This window comes from Dipodomys spectabilis, unplaced genomic scaffold (assembly GCF_019054845.1).
Source record: "Dipodomys spectabilis isolate Male_0828 unplaced genomic scaffold, ASM1905484v1 ptg000112l, whole genome shotgun sequence".
NCBI classification, from domain to species: domain Eukaryota; kingdom Metazoa; phylum Chordata; class Mammalia; order Rodentia; family Heteromyidae; genus Dipodomys; species Dipodomys spectabilis.
The window spans coordinates 1,938,595-1,957,820 of record NW_024870789.1 but is presented as its reverse complement, the minus strand read 5'-3'; the positions used below and the strand labels follow the sequence as shown (position 1 = coordinate 1,957,820).

At 49.3% G+C, this 19,226-nt stretch overlaps 2 protein-coding genes across 2 annotated transcripts; both read left to right on the top strand.

The window, feature by feature from the left end:
• Positions 1 to 2,427: 2,427 nt before the first annotated feature.
• Positions 2,428 to 3,998, top strand: Nupr2 (nuclear protein 2, transcriptional regulator). Its single transcript, XM_042688134.1, has 2 exons — positions 2,428 to 2,753; positions 3,804 to 3,998. Exon 1 carries the CDS (start codon positions 2,428 to 2,430, stop codon positions 2,746 to 2,748), a length of 321 nt encoding a protein of 106 aa, XP_042544068.1. The 3' UTR covers positions 2,749 to 2,753; positions 3,804 to 3,998.
• A 5,538-nt stretch (positions 3,999 to 9,536) lies between these two features.
• Chchd2 (coiled-coil-helix-coiled-coil-helix domain containing 2) lies at positions 9,537 to 16,153 on the top strand. The gene is made up of 4 exons (XM_042688144.1): positions 9,537 to 9,671; positions 13,512 to 13,761; positions 13,845 to 13,998; positions 15,711 to 16,153. The coding sequence occupies exons 1-4, from the start codon at positions 9,622 to 9,624 to the stop codon at positions 15,719 to 15,721; spliced, it is 465 nt and encodes a 154-aa protein (XP_042544078.1). The 5' UTR covers positions 9,537 to 9,621; the 3' UTR covers positions 15,722 to 16,153.
• The last annotated feature ends 3,073 nt before the right edge of the window (positions 16,154 to 19,226 follow it).

Genomic DNA, 19,226 nt, shown 5'->3' with positions numbered 1-19,226 from the left:
GCAGGGCCAGTGTTCTCCTGTGCACACCTCTGCACTCTGCGTGAGTGACCCATGCCACAGTGCTGGGGATTGAACCCAGAGCCTTGTGTATGCACTGAGCTACATCTCCAGTCCCAACATCTGGCACCCAGCCAACAACTAATTTTTAATATATATAATGCTTAATTGTAATGGAAGATTGAAAAAAATGAATAAAAATGGAAATGACTCCCTAACTGTGTATGGTGGTATATTCTTATAATCCCAGTACTCAAGAGGCTGAAGTAGGAGGATTTTGAGGTCAAGATCATAAGGCCAGCAAATGCAATGCAATGAAGGCATAGTCACGTCCTGTGGCTGAGCTGACACACAGGGCTCAGACCCAAAGCTTGTTGGAGGAAGCAGGACAACTGGTAGAGAAGTGCTATGCTGTCAGGCTAGTGATGCTTCCCAGAAATCTGCCTTCCAAATTTTGCCAGAACCTACCTCCCAAAGTGCCAGGGAAAGTCATGCTGGAGAGGAGTCTCACCCAAGGCACTGCTGTGAAGTAAACCAAAAGCAAAGCAACTGGCAGCTGGGTGCTGTCAGCTGCTGCCACTGTAGGATAGAGGCAGACAGTTAAACCCAGCATCAGTGAAATGGAACAAGGAGGCATTGTGTGATGCTAACACATCATTTCCTAGGAGGTTTACCTGACCCCCTACAAACGAAACCAGAGCAAACCTCTCCATCCAACCTCAAGTCACAAGAAATATAGATGAGAACAATACTTTAAATGTCACCAGAAGGAAGCAATTACATTCTATTGGATAAATGACCCAGATCCTACAAGTCAATGTCAGGGGAAAGTTAAGGATTGGGGTAGGAACTGTTCTAGAATATGAGACTTAACAGTCTTATCAACAAATTTCATGTGAAGAAAAAACCTCCAGTCATCAAGTCATCAAGCTAGTCACAGATCAAAATCGTAGCAAGATCCTCAGATATTTGAGAAGATTTTTTTTCTTTTTTGGGGGGCTTAAACTCTGGGCCTAGGTGCTGTCCCTCAGCTCTTCAGTTCAAGGTGAGCGCTCTACCACTTGAACCACAGCACCACTTCCGGCTTTTTTCTTTTTTGCTTATGTGGTGCTGAGGAATCGAACCCAGGGCCTCATGCATGCAAGGCAAGCGCTCTGCCACTGAGCCACCTTCCCAGCCCCGCGACCGCTTTTTTTAAGGAATTAATTCTTACGTATTGAAAGGAAAATCCCTGGGCGTGGGGAGGTAACTCCAGTTTTTTGCTGGATGGAAATGATCTGCTAGTCAAGCCGAACCCTGCCGAGGACTTCCCTATTCCCAGGCCGCCACAGCGAGGCACTAATTAGGTAATTAGAGCTGGAAATGGAGGCATAGGAACAAGCTCAGCAGCCAGGAGGTAGAGAAGAAGGTTCAGGGCCTGATGCCTCCTCCTGCCCCACTGAGCCCTGAGCACAAGGGGCTCTGGGACCAAATGTAAAACCAGGGGTCAGTGGGCCAGGCTGAGGCGCTTTTATCCCTGGGCAGATTTCCTGGGGAAGCCATGTTTCCCGTCCTCATGAAGTCCTTCCTCTGCCCCTGCACACAGCCCAGCCGCCCTCGCTGTTGGGCACCTGGGAAGTGGCCGAGAGACCAGAGAGAGCGAACCAGCAGAGGTGACTTCCACGTCCAGTCCTGTGGTGGTGCTGGGGAGTTGAGCCGGGACCACGGCTCTGCTAGGCATTTGCTCCACCACTCCAATCACGCCCCAGTCCGCCTTGGGGCCAGAGGTTCCCCTTACCTCGGCGGGATCTTGGCACATTACAGATGCATATGGCAGTGTTGCAGTGTCTCATACATATGTGGAATTGCTAGGCAATTACAAATACACATTAGACTTCTTTTTTGGCCAGTCCTGGGGCTTGAACTGAGGGCCTGGGAGCTGTCCCTGAGCTGCTTTTGCTCAAGGATAGCATTCTATCATTTGAGCCACAGAGCCACTTCTAGCCTTTTCTGCTTATTGGTACTGAGGAATCGAACCCAAGGCCTCATGCATGCAAGGCAAGCACTCAACCACTGAGCCACCTTCCCAGCCCACATCCAACCATTTTTACCCATCCTCTGCTCCTTTGCATTTTAACTTCTTCCAGACAAGTTCTGGCTACGTGGCCTAGACTGGCCCCGCATCTGCATCCTTCCGCATCAGCCCTGCGAGCGCCGGGAGGGCAAACCGGCACCACAGCCGGCGGGTTCTCGATTTGGGACCTGCGGGGACGTAACGCCGGTCCCCGGGTCCTCCGCAAACGTCACAATTCCGCGGCCGTGTGGGATCTGTAACGTCATGCAACACTCCCCTGGGGGGAGCCAATGGAGGCGCGGCGCGGCGCGGCGCGGGACGGGGCCCGGCCCTGCCTGCGAGCGCGCGGGCGCCCGGGCGGCGGGAGCGGCGGCGCGATGGACCGGGGCGCCCGCGCGGCGGCTCCGCGTGCCCAGGACCGGGCCCCGCCGCCGCCGCCGCCGCCCGCAGGGACGTCACCGCCGGTGGGCTTGGAGGAAGAGGCCGTCTACGAGTGCCTGGACTACGTCTACCTACGCGACTACCCGGCCTGCGGGGCCGGGCGCAGCAAGGGCCGGACGCGGCGCGAGCAGCAGCTGCGCACCAACCGGACGGTGCCGGGCGGCCACGAGCGCAAGATTGCGCAGAAGCTGCTGGACGCGCAGCGCCGGCGGCGCCAGCGCCAGCTGCAGCCCCGGCCGCGCTCCCGCCTCTCCTGAGCTGGGTACGTCAGCCGCGCCCGGCCGCGCGCCGAACCCGCCCACAGAGCCCTGGGGCTGGGTGACAGGGCCTGGGAGGCGGGCGGGGACGCGGGCGGGCGCGCGCGCTGGCGCAGTCCCTACACCGAGAAGCCTGAGGCCGGAGGAGCCGAAGTTCCAGGCCAGCCCGAGCTGCATAGTGAAACCCCGTCTCAAAACAGAAGTGCTGCTACCGAAAGAAAAAAAAATGCAGCTGTTTTGTTGACATCTTGAATTTCAGAACTTCTGAGTAAATACAAATTTTACTCAAGTAGGTTTTTTGCTTTTTTGGGGGGTCCTGGGCGCTGTCTCTGGGCCTCTTTGTGTTCAAGGTTAGCTCTCTACCACTGAGTCCCAACGCCACTTCAAAAAGTAGGGTTTTTTTTTTGTTGTTGTTGTTGTTTTGTTTTTCTTTTCTGGTCCTGGGACTTGAATTCAGGGTCTTGGCACTATCCTTGAGCTTCTTTTGCTCAAGGGTAGCACTCCACCACTTGAGCCACAGGGCCACTTCTGGCTTTTTCTGTTGGTGTGGTACTGAGGAATTGAATCCAGGGCTTCATGCATGCTAGGCAAGCACTCTATCACTAAGCCACATTCCCAGCCCTTCAAATAGTTTTTTAAAAGGGTCAATAATCCGGCACCCGTAGCTAGATACCTGTAATCTTAGCTACCCTGGAGGCTGAGATCTGAGAATCAGGTTCGAAGCTAGCCCAAACAGGAAAGACTATGAGACACCTATCTCCAATTATCCACCAAACAACAACAAAAGCCAAAAGCAGAGCTGCGGCTCAAGTGGTAGAACACTAGTTTTGAGCCTAAAAGCTAAGGACTGTGCCACGGCTATGAATTCAAACCCCAGGACCAGCACTAAGGAAGGGTGGAGAATAAGGAAAAGTATTCAGCATCAAAAATCATCAGGGAAATGCATATTAAAATCACAGTGATACCAAACAACAAAGCCCAGAGAGCTTTATTCCCAGTGCTCAAGATAGGACTAAAGACATAAACTGATTTCGTTTTTGTCTGATTTTCTGCAGGATACATGAAGTATTTTCACTGACTCCAACTGTAACTGTGCCACCATGTTGCTCAACTGAACTGTTCCACGTTGCTTAAGTTTACTGCTTCAGTCTTTTCCTTACTAATTGTTAGATAAGACGTTACATCCAAATGCGTATGCTTGTTTAGAGGTTTTAATTAAAAGAGAACAGCAAGAATGACATTTTAACTCTTCTGAGGTTTTTTTTTTAAGTTGCTATGATAATTCATTTCCAGTCCACAAATAACTGGGCTATCAAATACCTGGGCTACCAAAGAAACTATCACAGCCAGGCTTAGTGGTACAGCCTATAATCCCAGGCCTTAGTGTGGCCTACATAGATGTTCCAGGTCAGCCTGAGCTATGTACTGAGACCTTGCTTCAGAAAAAACAAAACAAAACAAAAAACAACCAAGCTGGGTGACAGTGGCTCACACCTGTAATTCTGGCTATTCAGGAGACTGAGATCTGAAGATCACTGTTCAAAGCCAGCCAAGCAGGAAAGTGCGGGAGATTCTTATCTCCAGTTAACCACCAGAAAACCGGAAGTGGCTCTGTGGCTCAAGTGGTAGAGGGCTCACCTTGAGCTGAAATGCTCAGGGACAGTGCCCAGGCCCAGAGTTCAAGTCCCATGACCAACAAAAAATAAATAGAGCCAGGCGTTGATGGTTCATGCCTGTAATCCTAGCTACTCAGGAGGTTGAGATCTGAGGATCGCAGTTCAAAGCCAGCCCGGGCAGCATACTCCATGAGACACTTATCTCTAATAAACCACTCAGAAAACTAGAAGTGGTGCTGTGGCTCAAGTGGTAGAGTTCTTGCCTTAACCTGAGGAGCTGAGGGTAGATCCCAGGCCCAGAGTTCAAGCCCCACGACTGACATTAAAAAATAAAAGAACAAGGGGTGGGGAGCCACAAAATTGCTGGCTCATGCCTGTAATCCTAGCTACTCAGTTCTCAAACTGAGAATCATGTTTTGAAGCCTGGGCAGGGCATGAAAGTTATGAGACTCCAGTTAATCTCCAATGAAGTACCCAAAAAAGCTGGAAGTAGAGCTGTGGCTCAGGTGGTAGAGCACTGGCCTTGGGGACAATGCCCTGAATTCAAGCCCCAGGACCAGCACACACATACACACACGCACACACCCACATGGGCACGTGCATGCACCAAGAAGATGAATGAGGGAGAACAAAGATAGGAATTTGTACAAGATTTCTCACTCCAGTGTCAGAGGTTTTATTTCCATTATTGAACAACACTAGAATATCTGTGCTAACTGATCTCAACGATCCTTATAGATGCTGCTGCCCCCATTTGAGACAAGGGATGCTAAGGCAAGAGAGAGCTCAAAAAATTTCCAGGCCTCAGCTACTTTAGGCAGGAGACATGGTGGTCCTGACCTCAGTGCTTTCCAGGCCTCAGCTAGTTTAGGCCGGAGACATGGTGGTCCTAAACCTTAGTACACAGTAGTATTTCATGCTAAGTTTTACCCAAAATGTTCCTGTGAGGTAGGTAAACATTTACATGTAAGCCACAGTATACAGCTCCTTTTTGAACACAGATAATTTTACAAGTCTTACTTGTAAAATATGTGATTCTTTTCAAAGATTTCAAATCTTTCCAAGGTTCTCCCTCAGGTACCCCCCCCCCACCCCCAACTCTGGGCCTGGGCGCTGTCCCTCAGCTCTTCAGCTCAAAGCTAGCACCCTACCACTTGAGCCACAGTGCCACTTCTGGCTTTTTGATTATGTGGTGGTACAAATTGAACCCAGGGCCTCATGTATGCAAGGCAAACCCTCTACCACCGAGCCACCTTCCTAGCCCCAAATCGTTCCAAGGTTTAAGGAGTGTTTTCAAGACAGCAGATGCTCCTAGGCATGTACTTTTCCTCATGTTAGAACCACTCATTAACTTGACATTTAAGGGCAAGTTGAATTACAGTTATAAAACTGTGCAGAAGGTGGCGTGCTAGTCTTCCTCTTCATCTGTACTCAGGTCTCTACACCTCGCATTGGGCCCTTCACCTGCAATAGAGCAACCACCTGAATTTGATTTCTGGCTTTAATATTTCCCCACTCTGGCATCCAGTAAACTTCTGAGTGGTAACCACCTGAATTTGAGTTCTGGATTTGGTATTTCCCCGCTCTGGCATCCAGTAAACATCTGAGTGGTAACTAGTTTCAAATTTTACCATGCTTGTTTTCTTGCTTGTCAAGTGGGAATAATATTGGACTACTTTGTAAATTGTAAGGATCAGTAACAAAAAATAGTAGGCATCTAACAGAGAAGAGCCTGCCATGTAAGAAGCATTCAATCAACAGTAGCTCACTAAAATTTTACCATCCTTCTACTTCCTCAGTGGTCATGAAGTCTTAATTCCCTCTGTAAAAGGTCTCCAACACCCAGGTACTATGGCATGGTAATAGGCCTTACTTTGACCTGTGTACACTTAACACATTCTGTAACCTCTCTAAGTTTTGTCTTTTCCTCACTATAAAGTAGTGGTGATTATAGTGCCACTTCCCGGAGGGTTTTTTTTTTTTTTTTTGAGATTAGGTAATTACATAAATTTCATATATTTCACAATACTGTGGAGTAGGGATGCTTAAAAAGTCACAAACACATTTTTTTTTTTTTTTTGGGTCCGGTCGTGGGGCCTGAACTCTGGGCCTGGGCGCTGTCCCTCAGCTCTTCAGCTCAAGGCTAGCGCTCTACCACTTGAGCCACAGCGCCACTTCCGGCTTTTTTTGTTTTGCTTATGTGGTGCTGAGGAATCGAACCCAGGGCCTCAGGCATGCAAGGCAAGTGCTTTAACCACTGAGCCACCTTCTCAGCCCCGTCACAAACACATTTTAACCTTCACAAGGCAAATTGTCAGTATCATGGTCTATCAAGTTTGTAGATTCTATGAGCTTTGACAATACAACTATTTCTTCGACATCATGTGATATTTACATTTCTTTCCTTTTGCTTAGTGTGAGCTGTTCCTGGAGTTCTGAAGGTGTAAATGAAACGAGGCATGCAAAGCTTGGTGCCTGATACATAGTAGGTACTAAAATAATGTAACTCAGGCTGGCCTCAAACTTATGATTCTCCTGCCTCCACCTCCTGAATGCTGGGCCAATACCCTTCACCATCACCACTGATCTCTGATCTCCTTTCTGTCTTAATACTGTTTAACGTTCTTACTCTGAAGCTTTTTTTTCTTTATTCTTGGTTGTGGGGCTTGAACTCTGGGCCTGGGCACCGTCCCTCAGCTCTTTAGCTGAAGGCTAGTGCTCTACCTCTTGAGCCACAGAGCCATTTCCAGCTTTTTCTACTTATGTGGTGCTGAAGAATCGACCCCAAGGCCTCGTGTATGCAAGGCGAGTACTCTACCACTGAGCCATCTTTCCAGCCCATCTGAAGCTTTTCTGGTGCTAGGGTACACCTTTTAAAACCTTCCTTTTCCGCCAGGCTTTGGTGGCTCACGCTTGTAATCCTAGCTACTCAGGAGGCTGAGATCTGAGGATCACGGTTCAAAGCTAGCCCGGACAGGAAAGTCCAAGAGACTCATCTCCAATAAACCACTCACAAAAACAGAAGTGGCACTGTGGCTCAAGTGGTAGAGTGCTGGCCTTGAGCTGAAGAGCTGAGGGAATAGTGCCCAAGCCCACAGTGCAAGCCCCACAACCAACCAAAAAACAAAACAAAACTTTTTTTTTCCAACTCTTGTTTGTAAATTATCCGAAACCAAGTACCAGTCGGGGTTCATTCATGTAAAATATGTCAGTTCCTGAAATGACAACTTGTAAAAAATTTATTCATGAGGTCCATGAAAAGGAAGGTATAAGGTCTGAACAGGGACACCTCCCTCCCTTTTGGCTAAGTTTCCTCCCAGTATCTGTTACCTAGGTAACTGGCAGACCTGGAAGCAGTCACCTTCCCCTCCTGCTAGGTCACAACCTGGGCCACCTCTGGTCACAAGCCTCCCATCTGACCTTAGGAGGGTCCCAGACCCTGAGGTCACATCCAGATCCAGTGTGGCCACATCTTTCCTCCACCTGGCCACACCTCTTTCTGTCCCACATAAGTCCTGGCCCAGAGGTGGGTCTCCCCTCTCCACCCCCCCCCCCCTTTCCTTTTCAGCCATTCCTCTCTACCATGCATGGCGGGGGCAGGCAGCAGTTAGGTAAATAAACTTCTCCTGCCTGAATAGCCCGTGGTGTTCTCTTCATTGGCTACCTAATGAAACCTACTATTTAATATACCTTACAGAAGGGCTATTTGTGGGATAAACAAGCAGAGTGGAGGCTGGGAAGGTGGCTCAGTGGTAAAGTGCTTGCCTTGCATGCATAAGGCCCGGGGTTCCATTCCTTAGCCCCACATAAGCAGAAAAAGCTGGAAATGGCTGTGTGGCTCAAGTGGTAGAGTGCTAGCCTCAAACTGAAGAGCTGAGGGGCAGGGCCCAGGCCCAGGCCCAGAGTTCAAGCCCCACAACTGATAAAAAAAAAAAAAAATTAGAGTGGAAGGTTGCTGGAAGGAAAAGATACCAGAAGTCTAACATCCAAAATCAAACTTCAGGGACACAATAAATTTTTAGGAATGTGGCATTTGTTTTGAGATTGGAATTTTGACCCTCTGACTTGCAAGGTCATGCCTATCAGTAGTACAAGTACAAGTAGTACTGGCCTGGCATGCATGTGTCTCTGTACCTGATGCCTAGCACTGAAAGAAACAAAGAGTTCTGGGAAAACAGCTGTTTCATATGGAAGCTTTTGCATTATCTACCCTTGGGTCCCACTTACATTCTGTTGTTGCAGGGACCTGAGAAGACTCCTGGCAGAAGAAAGAAATTCATGATTGACATACAAGCAGAAACGGAGGTTTTATCGCTTTTTCATAAACTTTCCCCTCAAGTCTCTCCTATGACCCCCTCATGAAATGCCACTAGCTAGCCAGCTTTTCTGACAAACAGCCTTCCAAGCCATGCCTCACTGAAGCCCAGACAATGGCTGTTCCTCTTGAGGGGCCTACCTTTCATAAACACGTGGGCTGACCCACTTCTTCCCGGTCATGCTGCACCTACTGGTGATTTAGGTGATCAAACTCTAAAGGTAGACCCTTAATTGCTGTGTCTTCAGAACATGGAAACCATTTAATAAGCTTTTGTTGAATTACCACTTCATGGCTATTGCCTCAACGCTGGCATAAATTCTGTAACAGACGTGAAAGGGTGTATAATAACCTGTATCATGATATATTGTGATACCAAAATGGAAGCCACTCTTGTTTGAACTTGTTTTTTTGGTACTGGATCTAGGCAAGAAATAAAAATAGAACTCAAATTTAGCCCTAAGACATGAATTTTTACACAATTACTGTCTCAAATTTTAATATTAACGTTAGGAAAGTCGCCCAGGGCTCTCTGGCAATTAGGCCAGATAAGTGACCCAACCGTCCCAGTTGCCTTTCACTTCCACACCAAGCCAAAGGTTCAGGGAAGCCGCGGCGGGGCCGTCACCTCCTGAATCAAGCCACTAACACTGCACTCCAGAACGGACTGAGGACTGTTGGTGAGGATACCGCGGGCACTTCCGGCGTCCTACGGCGCCTCGGCTCGGGGCTCATGACGCCATCGCGCACGGCGAGTCGTCGCGGTGACGTCCTGCTCTTCCTATGACCTTCAGGGCCCGACAAACGGAGACCTTTGCTGTGCGCGGATTGGTCACGTGGTAGGGCCAGCCCCGCCTTCCGTCTTCCTCTCTCTGCGCAGTAGCTCCTGAGCGCTTCGTAGGTTTCGTTGTTGCTGGACGTGGTTCCTCGTCGGGGTCCAACATGCCTCGTGGAAGCCGGAGCCGCACCTCCCGCGTGGCCCCACCGGCCAGGTGAGACCCTCCCGGGGTTTGGAGCCGGGGCCCGGGTTCTCGAGGTCTGTCGACCTCGTGACGCAGAGGTAGGCGGCGGGTGGTGGCGTAGAGGCCGAGGGTCTCCCGACGGGCGGCGGGGACCGGAGGAGGTGGCGGGCCGGACGCGGGACTGAGAGGGCGGCGCGCAGGAAGCGACGGGACACGAGGGGCGGCGGGGCCGGGCGCGGGCCCGGGGAAAGCCGGCACGGAGGGGGCGGCGGGGCCGAGCGCGGGCCTGAGGGGGCGGCGAGACTCGTGGGGCAAGGGGAGCCGGGGGCAGGCCCGAGGGAGGCCGGCACGAAGGGCGGCGGGCCTGGGGGAGGCTGGCATGGAAGGGGCGGCGTGGCCGGGCGCGGGCCCGGAGGAGGCCGGCACGGAGGGGGAGGTAGGCCTAGGGGAGCCGGGGGCAGGCCCGAGGGAGGGCGGCAGGCCTGGGGGAGGCTGGCATGGAAGGGGCGGCGTGGCTGGGCGCGGGCCCGGGGGAGGCCGGCGGGCCTGGGGGAGGCTGGCATGGAAGGGGCGGCGTGGCTGGGCGCGGGCCCGGGGGAGGCCGGCATGGAGGGGGTGGCAGGGCCCGGGTGCGGGCCCGGAGGAGGCGAGGGCGGTGGGGCTCGGTAGGTTCAAGGCCGGCACGGAGGGCGGCGGGCCCGGGGGAGGCCGTCACCGAGGGGGAGGCGGGGCTCCGTGGGTTCAGGGGCCGGGCGGGGCGGAATGAAACGAAAGGAAGTGGAACGGCACTGGGTTCTGGAAAGTCCTGGATCCAGTGCAGGAGGCGCTTTTGACCTAGACATTCTCAAAGGACACCCCGAGCTACCTGGAAGCGGGCCGAGGCAGAATGTACGGAGCCCGGAGGTCGTTGAAACATCTGGATGTTTTTTTTTTTCCCTTCTCTCTTTTTCTGTGTGTTGGGAATGCAACCCAGGGACTTCTTGCTCTGTTGACTTTCGACCCCAAGCCATGGCTGTAGCTTGAATTTAGGGCCTCTTGCGCTCCCTTTTCTCTCAACGCTGGCACTCCCACTACTTGAGTGGATAGTTCCATCTCCAGCCTTGTGGTTTTTGTTTTTTTTTTGTTTTTTTTTTTGGTCGGTTGTGGTGCCTGAACTCTGGGCCTGGGCGCTATCCTTCAGCTCAAGGCTAGCGCTCTACCACTTGAGCCACAGCGCCACTTCCGGTTTTTCTGCTTATGTGGCACTGAGGAATCGAACCCAAGGCCTCATGCATGCAAGGCAAGCACTCTACCACTGAGCCACCTTCCCAGCTTCTCCAGTCTGTTTTTAAGAAAAGGTCCCAGTATGTAACCCAAGCTGACCTAGAACTTGATATTTTCCTGCGTCATCCTAGTGTTGAGATTTCAGGCAAGCTCCCATTACTTCAAGCCAGTCGCTTTCACTAAATTGGGTTTTCATATCTGTTGAATGAAATAATCAGACTAGATTTGTTTTTTTCCTCCTAGATGACTGTGGTTTTTTTTTGTTTGTTTGTCTTGGTTTGTTTTGGTTAGTCCTGAGCTCAGGACCTGGGCACTGTCCTTGAGCTTCTCTTGTTCAAGGCTAGCACTCTACCATTTGAGCCACTGCACCACTAACTTCCTTTTTGTTTATGTGGTACTGAGGAATCAAACCCAGGGCTTCATGCATGGTAGGCAAGCATTCTACCACTAAACTCCATTCATTCCCAGCCAGTGTCTGCAGGCTTATTTTGGTTTGTTTTGATACTTGGTCTTACTGTGTTGCCCAGGGTTCCAGACTCTTACACTCAGGTGATCCTTTCCTGTCAGTCTCTTGAGTACTGAGGCTACATGTATTTCACTATCTACCACCTCTCATGGCATGCTAGCAAGCATTCTACCAGCCGAGGCCCTAGATTCTAGTTCAAGTGGTCCAGAGACTTGCGTGGATAATCTAAAGCCTTGATATCTTTCAATGTAACTCCCTGGAGGTGTTTCTTCCTTTACACATCATGTCTTGTGACTTCATGGGGCTTGAACTCTGGGTCTGGGCGCTGCCCCTCAGCTCTTCAGCTCAAGGCTAGTGCTCTGCCTCCTGAGTAGCTAGGATTACAGGAATGAGCTACCAGCACCTGGCAAGGCAGAGATTTTGTTTTGTTTTTTGGGTCCGGTCGTGGGGCCTGAACTCTGGGCCTGGACGCTGTCCCTCAGCTCAAGGCTAGCGCTCTACCACTTGAACTACAGTGCCACTTTCGGCTTTTTTCTTTTTGCTTATGTGGTGCTGAGGAATCGAACCTAGGGCCTCATGAATGCAAGGCAAGCGCTCTACCACTGAGCCACCTTCCCAGCCAAGGCAGAGATTTTTTTAAGTATATTTTTATGCTTTTTTTTTAAATTATGAAAATATTGTACAGAGGGGTTACAATTACATGGGCAAGATAATGAGTACATTTCTTATCAAGCATTGTAGCCTCCTCCTTTGTTTCCCCTTCCCATCCCTTCCCATCCTCCCCCTGACCCCCCACCCAATCCTCCCCGCTCCCCCCCCCCCCCCACCAAAGTTGTAAAGTAAGGCAGAGATTTTTGTTAGGTTGAATTATAGTTCCAGCCTACAATACAATAATTTTGTCTTTTTTTTTTTTTTTTTTTTCCAGTCCTGGGGCTTAAACTCAGCCTGAGCATGTCTCTGAGCTTTTTAGTCAAGGCTAGTCATCTACCACTTGAGCCACAGCTCTACCCCTGGTGTGGGTTTTTTGTTTTTTTGGGGGGCGGGGTTGTTTGTTTTTTGCTTGAGATGTGACTCAGACTCCTACTGGTCTTGCTTTGGCCCATGATCATCACTATCTTAGTTTCCTTTAACAGCTTGTTGTGTATCTGTCTTTTGCTGTTTCTGGGGCTTGCCAGTGCCTGGCTGCTGTCCTGAGCCTCTTTGTGCTCAAGGCTAGCGCTCTGCCACTTGAGCCACAGCACCACTTCCACTTGTTCTGAGTAGTTTATTGGAGATAAGAGTCTCAGGCTTTCTTACCCTGGCTAGCTTCAAACTGCAGTCGTGGGCTTTGAACTGCAGTTCTCAGATTTAAGCCTCCTGAATAGACTAGGTTATATGGAAATGATTGAAAAAGCAGGGAAAAGTGATTGTTGCTTGACAATTACAATCTTTATTTATTGGTCAATCATGGGGCTTGACCTCTGGGCCTTGGGGCTGTCCCTCAGCTCAAGGCTAGTGCCCTACCACTTGTGCCACAGAGCTACTTCCAGCTTTTTCTGTGTATGTTGTACTGAGAAGTCAAACCCAGGGTTTCATGCATGCTAGGCAATACGGCCCCTGCAATTTTATTCTTTATGTCCAAGTTATTTGTTGGTCGTGGAGCTTGAACTCAGGGCCTGGATGCTGTCCCTGTGTTTTGTTTTTTTGGTGACCTTTCCTGTGTGGGCTGGCTTTGAACCACAGTCCTCAGATCTCAGCTTTCCAGACTCCTGAGTAGCTAGGATTATAGGAGGGAACCACCAGTGCCTGGGGTGGTTTTCTCATTACTAAAACCTGTTGGAAGCTGGGCATCAGGTGGCTCACACTTACAATCTTAGCTGTTCAGGAGGCTGAGATCTGAGGATCTCAGTTCAAAGCAGGAGGCTGAGATCTGAGGCTCTCAGTTCAAAGCCAGCCCAGGCAGGAAAGTCCATGAAACTCTTATCTCCAATAAACTACCAGAAAACCGAAGTGATGCTGTGGCTCAAGTGGTAGAATGCTTGCCTTGAGCTGAAGAGCTGAGGGATAGCACCCAGGTCCATAGTTCAAGCCCCATGACCGGCCAAAAAAAAAAAAAAAACTGTTGGAAAAAAACTTAATGTTTTTGTTTTTTTCTTTCACAGCCGTGCCCCTCAGATGAGAGCTGCACCCAGGCCTGCTCCTGCAGCCCAACCTCCAATGGCAGCCCCAGCATCTGCTGTGGGCTCTCCTGCAGCTACTCCCCGGCAGCCTGGGCTGATGGCCCAGATGGCGTCCACAGCCGCTGGTGTAGCTGTGGGCTCTGCCGTTGGGCACACACTGGGCCATGCCATCACTGGCGGCTTCAGTGGAGCTGGTAATGCTGAGCCTGCCAGGCCAGACATCACTTATCAGGTAGGGTTAGAGTCAGCCATTCCCTTTTGATGTGGGTGTAAGGATTTCCTTTCTTGATAGACCTGACTGATTTGCCTTTGCAGGAGCCCCAGGGAACTCAGATGGCGCAGCAGCAGCAGCTTAGTGGCCCATGCTCCTATGAAATAAAGCAGTTTTTGGAGTGTGCCCAGAACCAGGGTGATTTTAAGCTCTGTGAGGGCTTCAATGAGGTGCTGAAGCAGTGCAGAATTGCAAATGGTAAGTGATGTGTACATTCCTTCTGTTCAAAGTGTTATTTCTAAACCTTGTGAGACCTAAATCTATATCTTTTTTTTTTTTGGGTCCGGTTGTGGAGCCTGAACTCTGGGCCTGGGCGCTGTCCCTCAGCTCCAGGCTAGCGCTCTACCACTTGAGCCACAGCGCCACTTCCGGCTTTTTTCATTTTGCTTATGTGGTGCTGAGGAATCAAACCCAGGGCCTCAGGCATGCAAGGCAAGCGCTCTACCACTGAGCCATCTTCCCAGCCCTCTATATCTTTCTTAAACTTAAGTGTAAATTGTGTGCCAGATCTTACTCAACTGGTTTAAGTCACTTTATAGAACTCTGGAAATTGCCTGGCACTGGCAGCCTACGTTTGTAATTCTAGCTACCAAGGAGGCTGAGTGATCTGAGATACACAGTTGTCTTTATCTCCACTAACCTACAAACAGTTGGAAGTAGAACTGTGAAGTGGTAGAGTGCCTACCCTTGAGCCAAAAAGCTCAGGACCAGCAGGATACTTGTGGCTCATACCTGTCATCCTAGCTACTCAGGATGCTGAGATCTAAGGAATGTGGTTTGAAGCCAGCCCTGGCAGAAAAGTCCTTATGAGACTTTTAACTTCCAATTAACCACTCAAAAACCAGAAGTAGTGCTGTGGCTTAAGTGGTAGAGCTCTAGCTTTGAGCACAAAAGAGGCTCAAGGACAAGCACCCAGGCCCTGAGTTCAAGCCCCACAACTGATAAAAAAAATTTAAAAAAAAAAAATTGAAAACCTCAGGGCCAATGCCCAATCAAGCCCCAGTGTGTGCGCGTTGCGCACGCACGAATGCTCTACCACTTGAACCACCGCACCACTTAAGGTTTTCTGGTGGTTTATTGGAGATAAGAGACAGACTTTCCTGCCCAGGCTGGCTTTGAACTATGATCCTCAGATCTGAGCTTCCCGAGTAGCTGTGATTACAGGAATGAGCCCCTGGCATTACAGGCAGGAACCCCTGGCGCTTTGGGTTCTTTAGATTTCAGTCTCCAGAGTAGATAAGATTATGGGCTATCAGCTCACAGCAACAGTGCTTATTTTCTATTTTTGCACCTTCAGTAAAGGTAGGAAATAGGAGGGGAGTTAATCTTTTTAGTTAATAGAACTAGGGATTGTGAGCTGGGGCTGGGTCCTGGTGGCTCACTCTTGTAATACTAGCTACTCAGGAGGCTAAGGATCTGAAAAGTTCAAATCCAGCCTGGGCAGGAAAAAGGAAAAAAAAGGAAATTCCTTTTTTTTTTTTGGTCGGTCATGGGGCTTGAACTCTGGGTCTGGGCACTGTCCTTCAGGTCTTCAGCTCAAGGCTAGTGCTCTACCACTTGAGACACAGCGTCACTTCCAGTTTTCTGAGTGGTTTATTGGAGATAAGAGTCTCATGGACTTTCCTGCCCGGGTTGGCTTTGAACCATGATCCTCAGATCTCAGCCTCCAGAGTAGCTAGGATTATAGGCGTGAGCCACTGGCACCCAGCTATGTGTTTCTTATTTTTGTTGACATTTCTTCTACTCTCAAAGTGGCTAGATTTCTGCTTCTGTTCCTCAACTGTGGCAAGTGTAGAATTTGAAGTTTCAATGGTTGAAGTAAGCTTTCAGTAGTTTACAAAGGAAAATTATAGTCATGAATGTCTCTCATTTTCTGCCGCTAATATGCTAACTTACTTTTCTGTTTGCAGGACTAGTTTAACCGTGAAGTTCAAGTTGAAGAAATGGAAAATCATCTCTGATGACCAAGTTAATTTAACATGGAAATGTAATTGGTAGTGACACTATAGAGTGTAAAACTATAAGTTAACTTCTTGTTGTTAATTGCATAGTTGCCTCAAGAGTGGCCATGGAAGAGGGTATTGTAACTCTTAATACAGGTTCACTGAGATGGTATAGAGTTGGGGCTGACAGGTGTTTGTGTGGCCTTCATTGTTCTGATGTTATTTTGAGTTAATTATAATAAACTGATTTCTTCCAAGGTGTGGTGTGGTGGTATATTTAATGAAAAGACAAAAATTAGGTATGCATGCTGAATATAATGTAATTCCCAACAGAATACAGTTGTCTTGGTGTGTCTTTCAGTTCTTTTGGTCTGTAACCTCTGGACATTAAATTAGCATCTACCAAGCCATCTCCAGCTCCGTGGGGTGTTATTTTTAAAGTTTTGGCAGCTACAAGCATGGAGTTCATAGCATGAGCAAAGTTGCTAATGATGATTTAGGGAAGGGGGCATGGATAACTGGAAAAGCACTTGACTAGCATTTTTCAGGCCCTGGGTTTAATTACCAGTACTGAAAAGATTTAGTTGAGTGAATAAACTTCAAGACCTGAGAATAGATCTATGACTGGTGTATGACCTATGGCCAGGTTAGCAGGACATGTCAGTTGTATGTACAATGGCTAAACAAACTCTTGGGTTTGTCAGGATCAAGGCTTGAACTCAGGCTTTACTTACAGCTGAGCTACCGCTTGAGCCAGGCTTCCATCCAGTTAATTGGAGATGGAATCTCAAATTTTCTGTCAAGAATGGCTTCAGGGGGCTGGGAAGGTAGCTCAGTGGTAGAGCGCCTGCCTTGCATGCCTGAGGCCCTTGGTTCCATTCCTCAGCACCACATAAGCAAAAAGAAAAAAAAGCCAGAAGTGGCACTGTGGCTCAAGTGGTAGAGCACTAGCCTTGAGCTGAGGAGCTGAGGGACAGCGCCCAGGCCCAGAGTTCAGGCCCCACCACCGGACCCTCCCCCCAAAAAAGAATGGCTTCAGATAGCTATCAGTCTGCAAGGTCTCAGTCTTTTGAGTAGCTAGGATTATAGGTGAGAGCCTCCAGTATCTGGCTTCAGTATTTTCTTTCTTTCTTTCTTTCTTTTTTGGTCAGTTGTGGGCCTGAACTCAGCCTGGGCGCTGTCCCTCAGCTCTTCAGCTCAAGACTAGTGCTCTACCACTTGAGCCACAGTGCCACTCCTGGCTTTTTCTGTGTATGTGGTGCTGAGGAATTGAACCCAGGGCCTCATGCATGCAAGGCAAGCACTCCACCACTGAGCCACCTTCCCAGCCCAGTATTTTCTTAATATAGGCCTCTTCACTATAGAAGTCTCCTTTCTGTTAGGTGTTAAAAGAGTTTGCTCTCAAAAGCTTCTACCAGGCCATATGTAACCTCTTTTTAAGTTCAGCCCCATTGCTCAAAGACTACTGAGACATTGAAAGTATAAAACAAAACTTGGGGAGACTGAGATGGGATGATTTTAAGTTCAGCCTGGGCTCCATTGTAAGGTCCTATTTCAAAAAAACCCTTGGGGAAGTGGTGCTGTGGCTCAAGTGGTAGAGCACTAGCTTTGAGCACAGGCTCAGAGACAACACATAGGCCCTGAGTTCAAGCCCACAGCTGCCAAAAAAAACAAAAACAAAAAAACCCAAAACTGGTTGGATATATGGCACGGGTGGCTTATCTGTAATCCTAGTTCCTCAGAAGTCTAAAGCCTAAGGTTTACAGTTCAAACCCATCCTGGACAGCAGAGTCTGTAGGAGGCTCATCTCCAATTAACCATCAAAATTTGGAATGGGGGGCTGGGAAGGCGGCTCAGTGGTAGAACGCTTGCCTTGCATGCATGAGGCCCTGGGTTCGATTCCTCAGCACCAAATAAGCAGAAAAAAAAAAGCCAGAAGTGGCGCTGTGGCTCAAGTGGTAGAGTGCTGAAGAGCTGAGGGACAGCACCCAGGCCCAGAGTTCAAGCCCCACGACCGGACCCCAAAAAAAAACAAAATTTGGAATGTGGCTTAGTGGTAAAGTGCCTAGCATGCATGAAGCCCTGGGTGTGATTCCTCAGTATCACAGAAAGCTGGAAGTGGTGCTGTGGCTCAGGTGGTATCTAGAATGTTAGCCTTGAGCAAAAGAAGCTCAGAGACAGTACCCAGGCCTTGAGTTCAAGCCCCAGGACTGGCAAAACAACTGGCAAGTAGAGCTGTGGCTGTAGTGGTAGAGCACTAACCTTGAGCTAAAGAGCTGAGGGACAGCGCCCAGGCAGTGTTCAAAAGCCGTACAACCAACAACAACAAAAGTCCGGGACAGTGCCCCGGCACACACAAAGACAAGAAGTTTCCATCCATAAATGACCTTTGTGTTTGGAATTACACTGAAGGCATTTTCAGCTCCTGTACAGCAGCAATTCAGAAAGTCTCCACAAAGTGCAAGTGTTGACATGATGTAACAAAGTGTTCTGGTGATGTTGGCAAGTCACATTTTCTTTTTTATTTTTGGTCGGTTGTGGGGTCTGAACTCTGGGCCTGGGTGCTGTCCCTCAGCTCTTCAGCTCAAGGCTGGCGCTCTACCACTTGAGCCACAGCACCACTTCTGGCTTTTTCTGCGTATGTGGTGCTGAGGAATCAAACCCAGGGCCTCATGTATGCAAGGCAAGCGCTCTACTACTGAGGCACCTTCCCAGCCCCACAAGTCATATTTTCTGAGAACCAGGGTTTGAAGTCCAAGAAAAGTACGTGAAGCACTTGCAATGTGAAATGCTAAGTGGGTATATGTGGACTCCTGTAAGAAGCTCTGTATTATCCCTCTGGGAATGTTAGTTAGGTTGAGAACTGGAGGTGTGGCTCAAGTGGAAACCCTGAGTTCAAATCCGAGACCTCAAGATTATTAGGGGATTGAGAAAATTATCAGTAGATTTGGAGTAATGAAGTCCACTGACCCTCCCATAGTCAGACTGATGAAGACTACATCTATACTTCCACCCAGTTAAGTGCCCAGTTGTATTCTGACTTACTGGACAGCCTGGGATGCAGCACTCTTTCACAGAAGGATTAGTTTTCTAAAACTCTGCTATCAGCACCAAACTAGCAAATGACTCCTCTAGGCTTAGAGGGCAAGTGAGGTCTAGAAGGGAGACACGTCATCTCATGCTGTCCACCTGGTCCCAGGCCACCTGGGTTCCCTCATTCTCCACCAGAGGGCACCCTTTGTGTGACTTGGCCACCTGCTCTCTGCTGAACCTTGGACTGGATCCCAGGTTAGCAGTTGTGGTTTATTTTTGGCACATCAGTCTTCCGTCATGAAGCAGCAAACCCCAAAAGAGCAGCAGGACATCTTACTCTGGTCACAGGACGGCTTCAGCCCTTTGCTATTCCCTCTGCCCCGGGGCTCTGAGACCTTTGGGATTCTTGTTGCAGCCATTCAAGGCCCTTTGAGGATTCTCAACAGTGAG

Excerpts from the sequence above, each read along its gene's own strand:
- Chchd2 (XM_042688144.1), top strand. The coding sequence starts at position 9,622 with ATGCCTCGTGGAAGCCGGAGCCGCACCTCCCGCGTGGCCCCACCGGCC. Across the intron at positions 9,672-13,511 it reads CGCGTGGCCCCACCGGCCAG|CCGTGCCCCTCAGATGAGAG; the intron begins GTGAGACCCTCC and ends TTTCTTTCACAG. Across the intron at positions 13,762-13,844 it reads GGCCAGACATCACTTATCAG|GAGCCCCAGGGAACTCAGAT; the intron begins GTAGGGTTAGAG and ends TTGCCTTTGCAG.
- Nupr2 (XM_042688134.1), top strand. The coding sequence starts at position 2,428 with ATGGACCGGGGCGCCCGCGCGGCGGCTCCGCGTGCCCAGGACCGGGCC.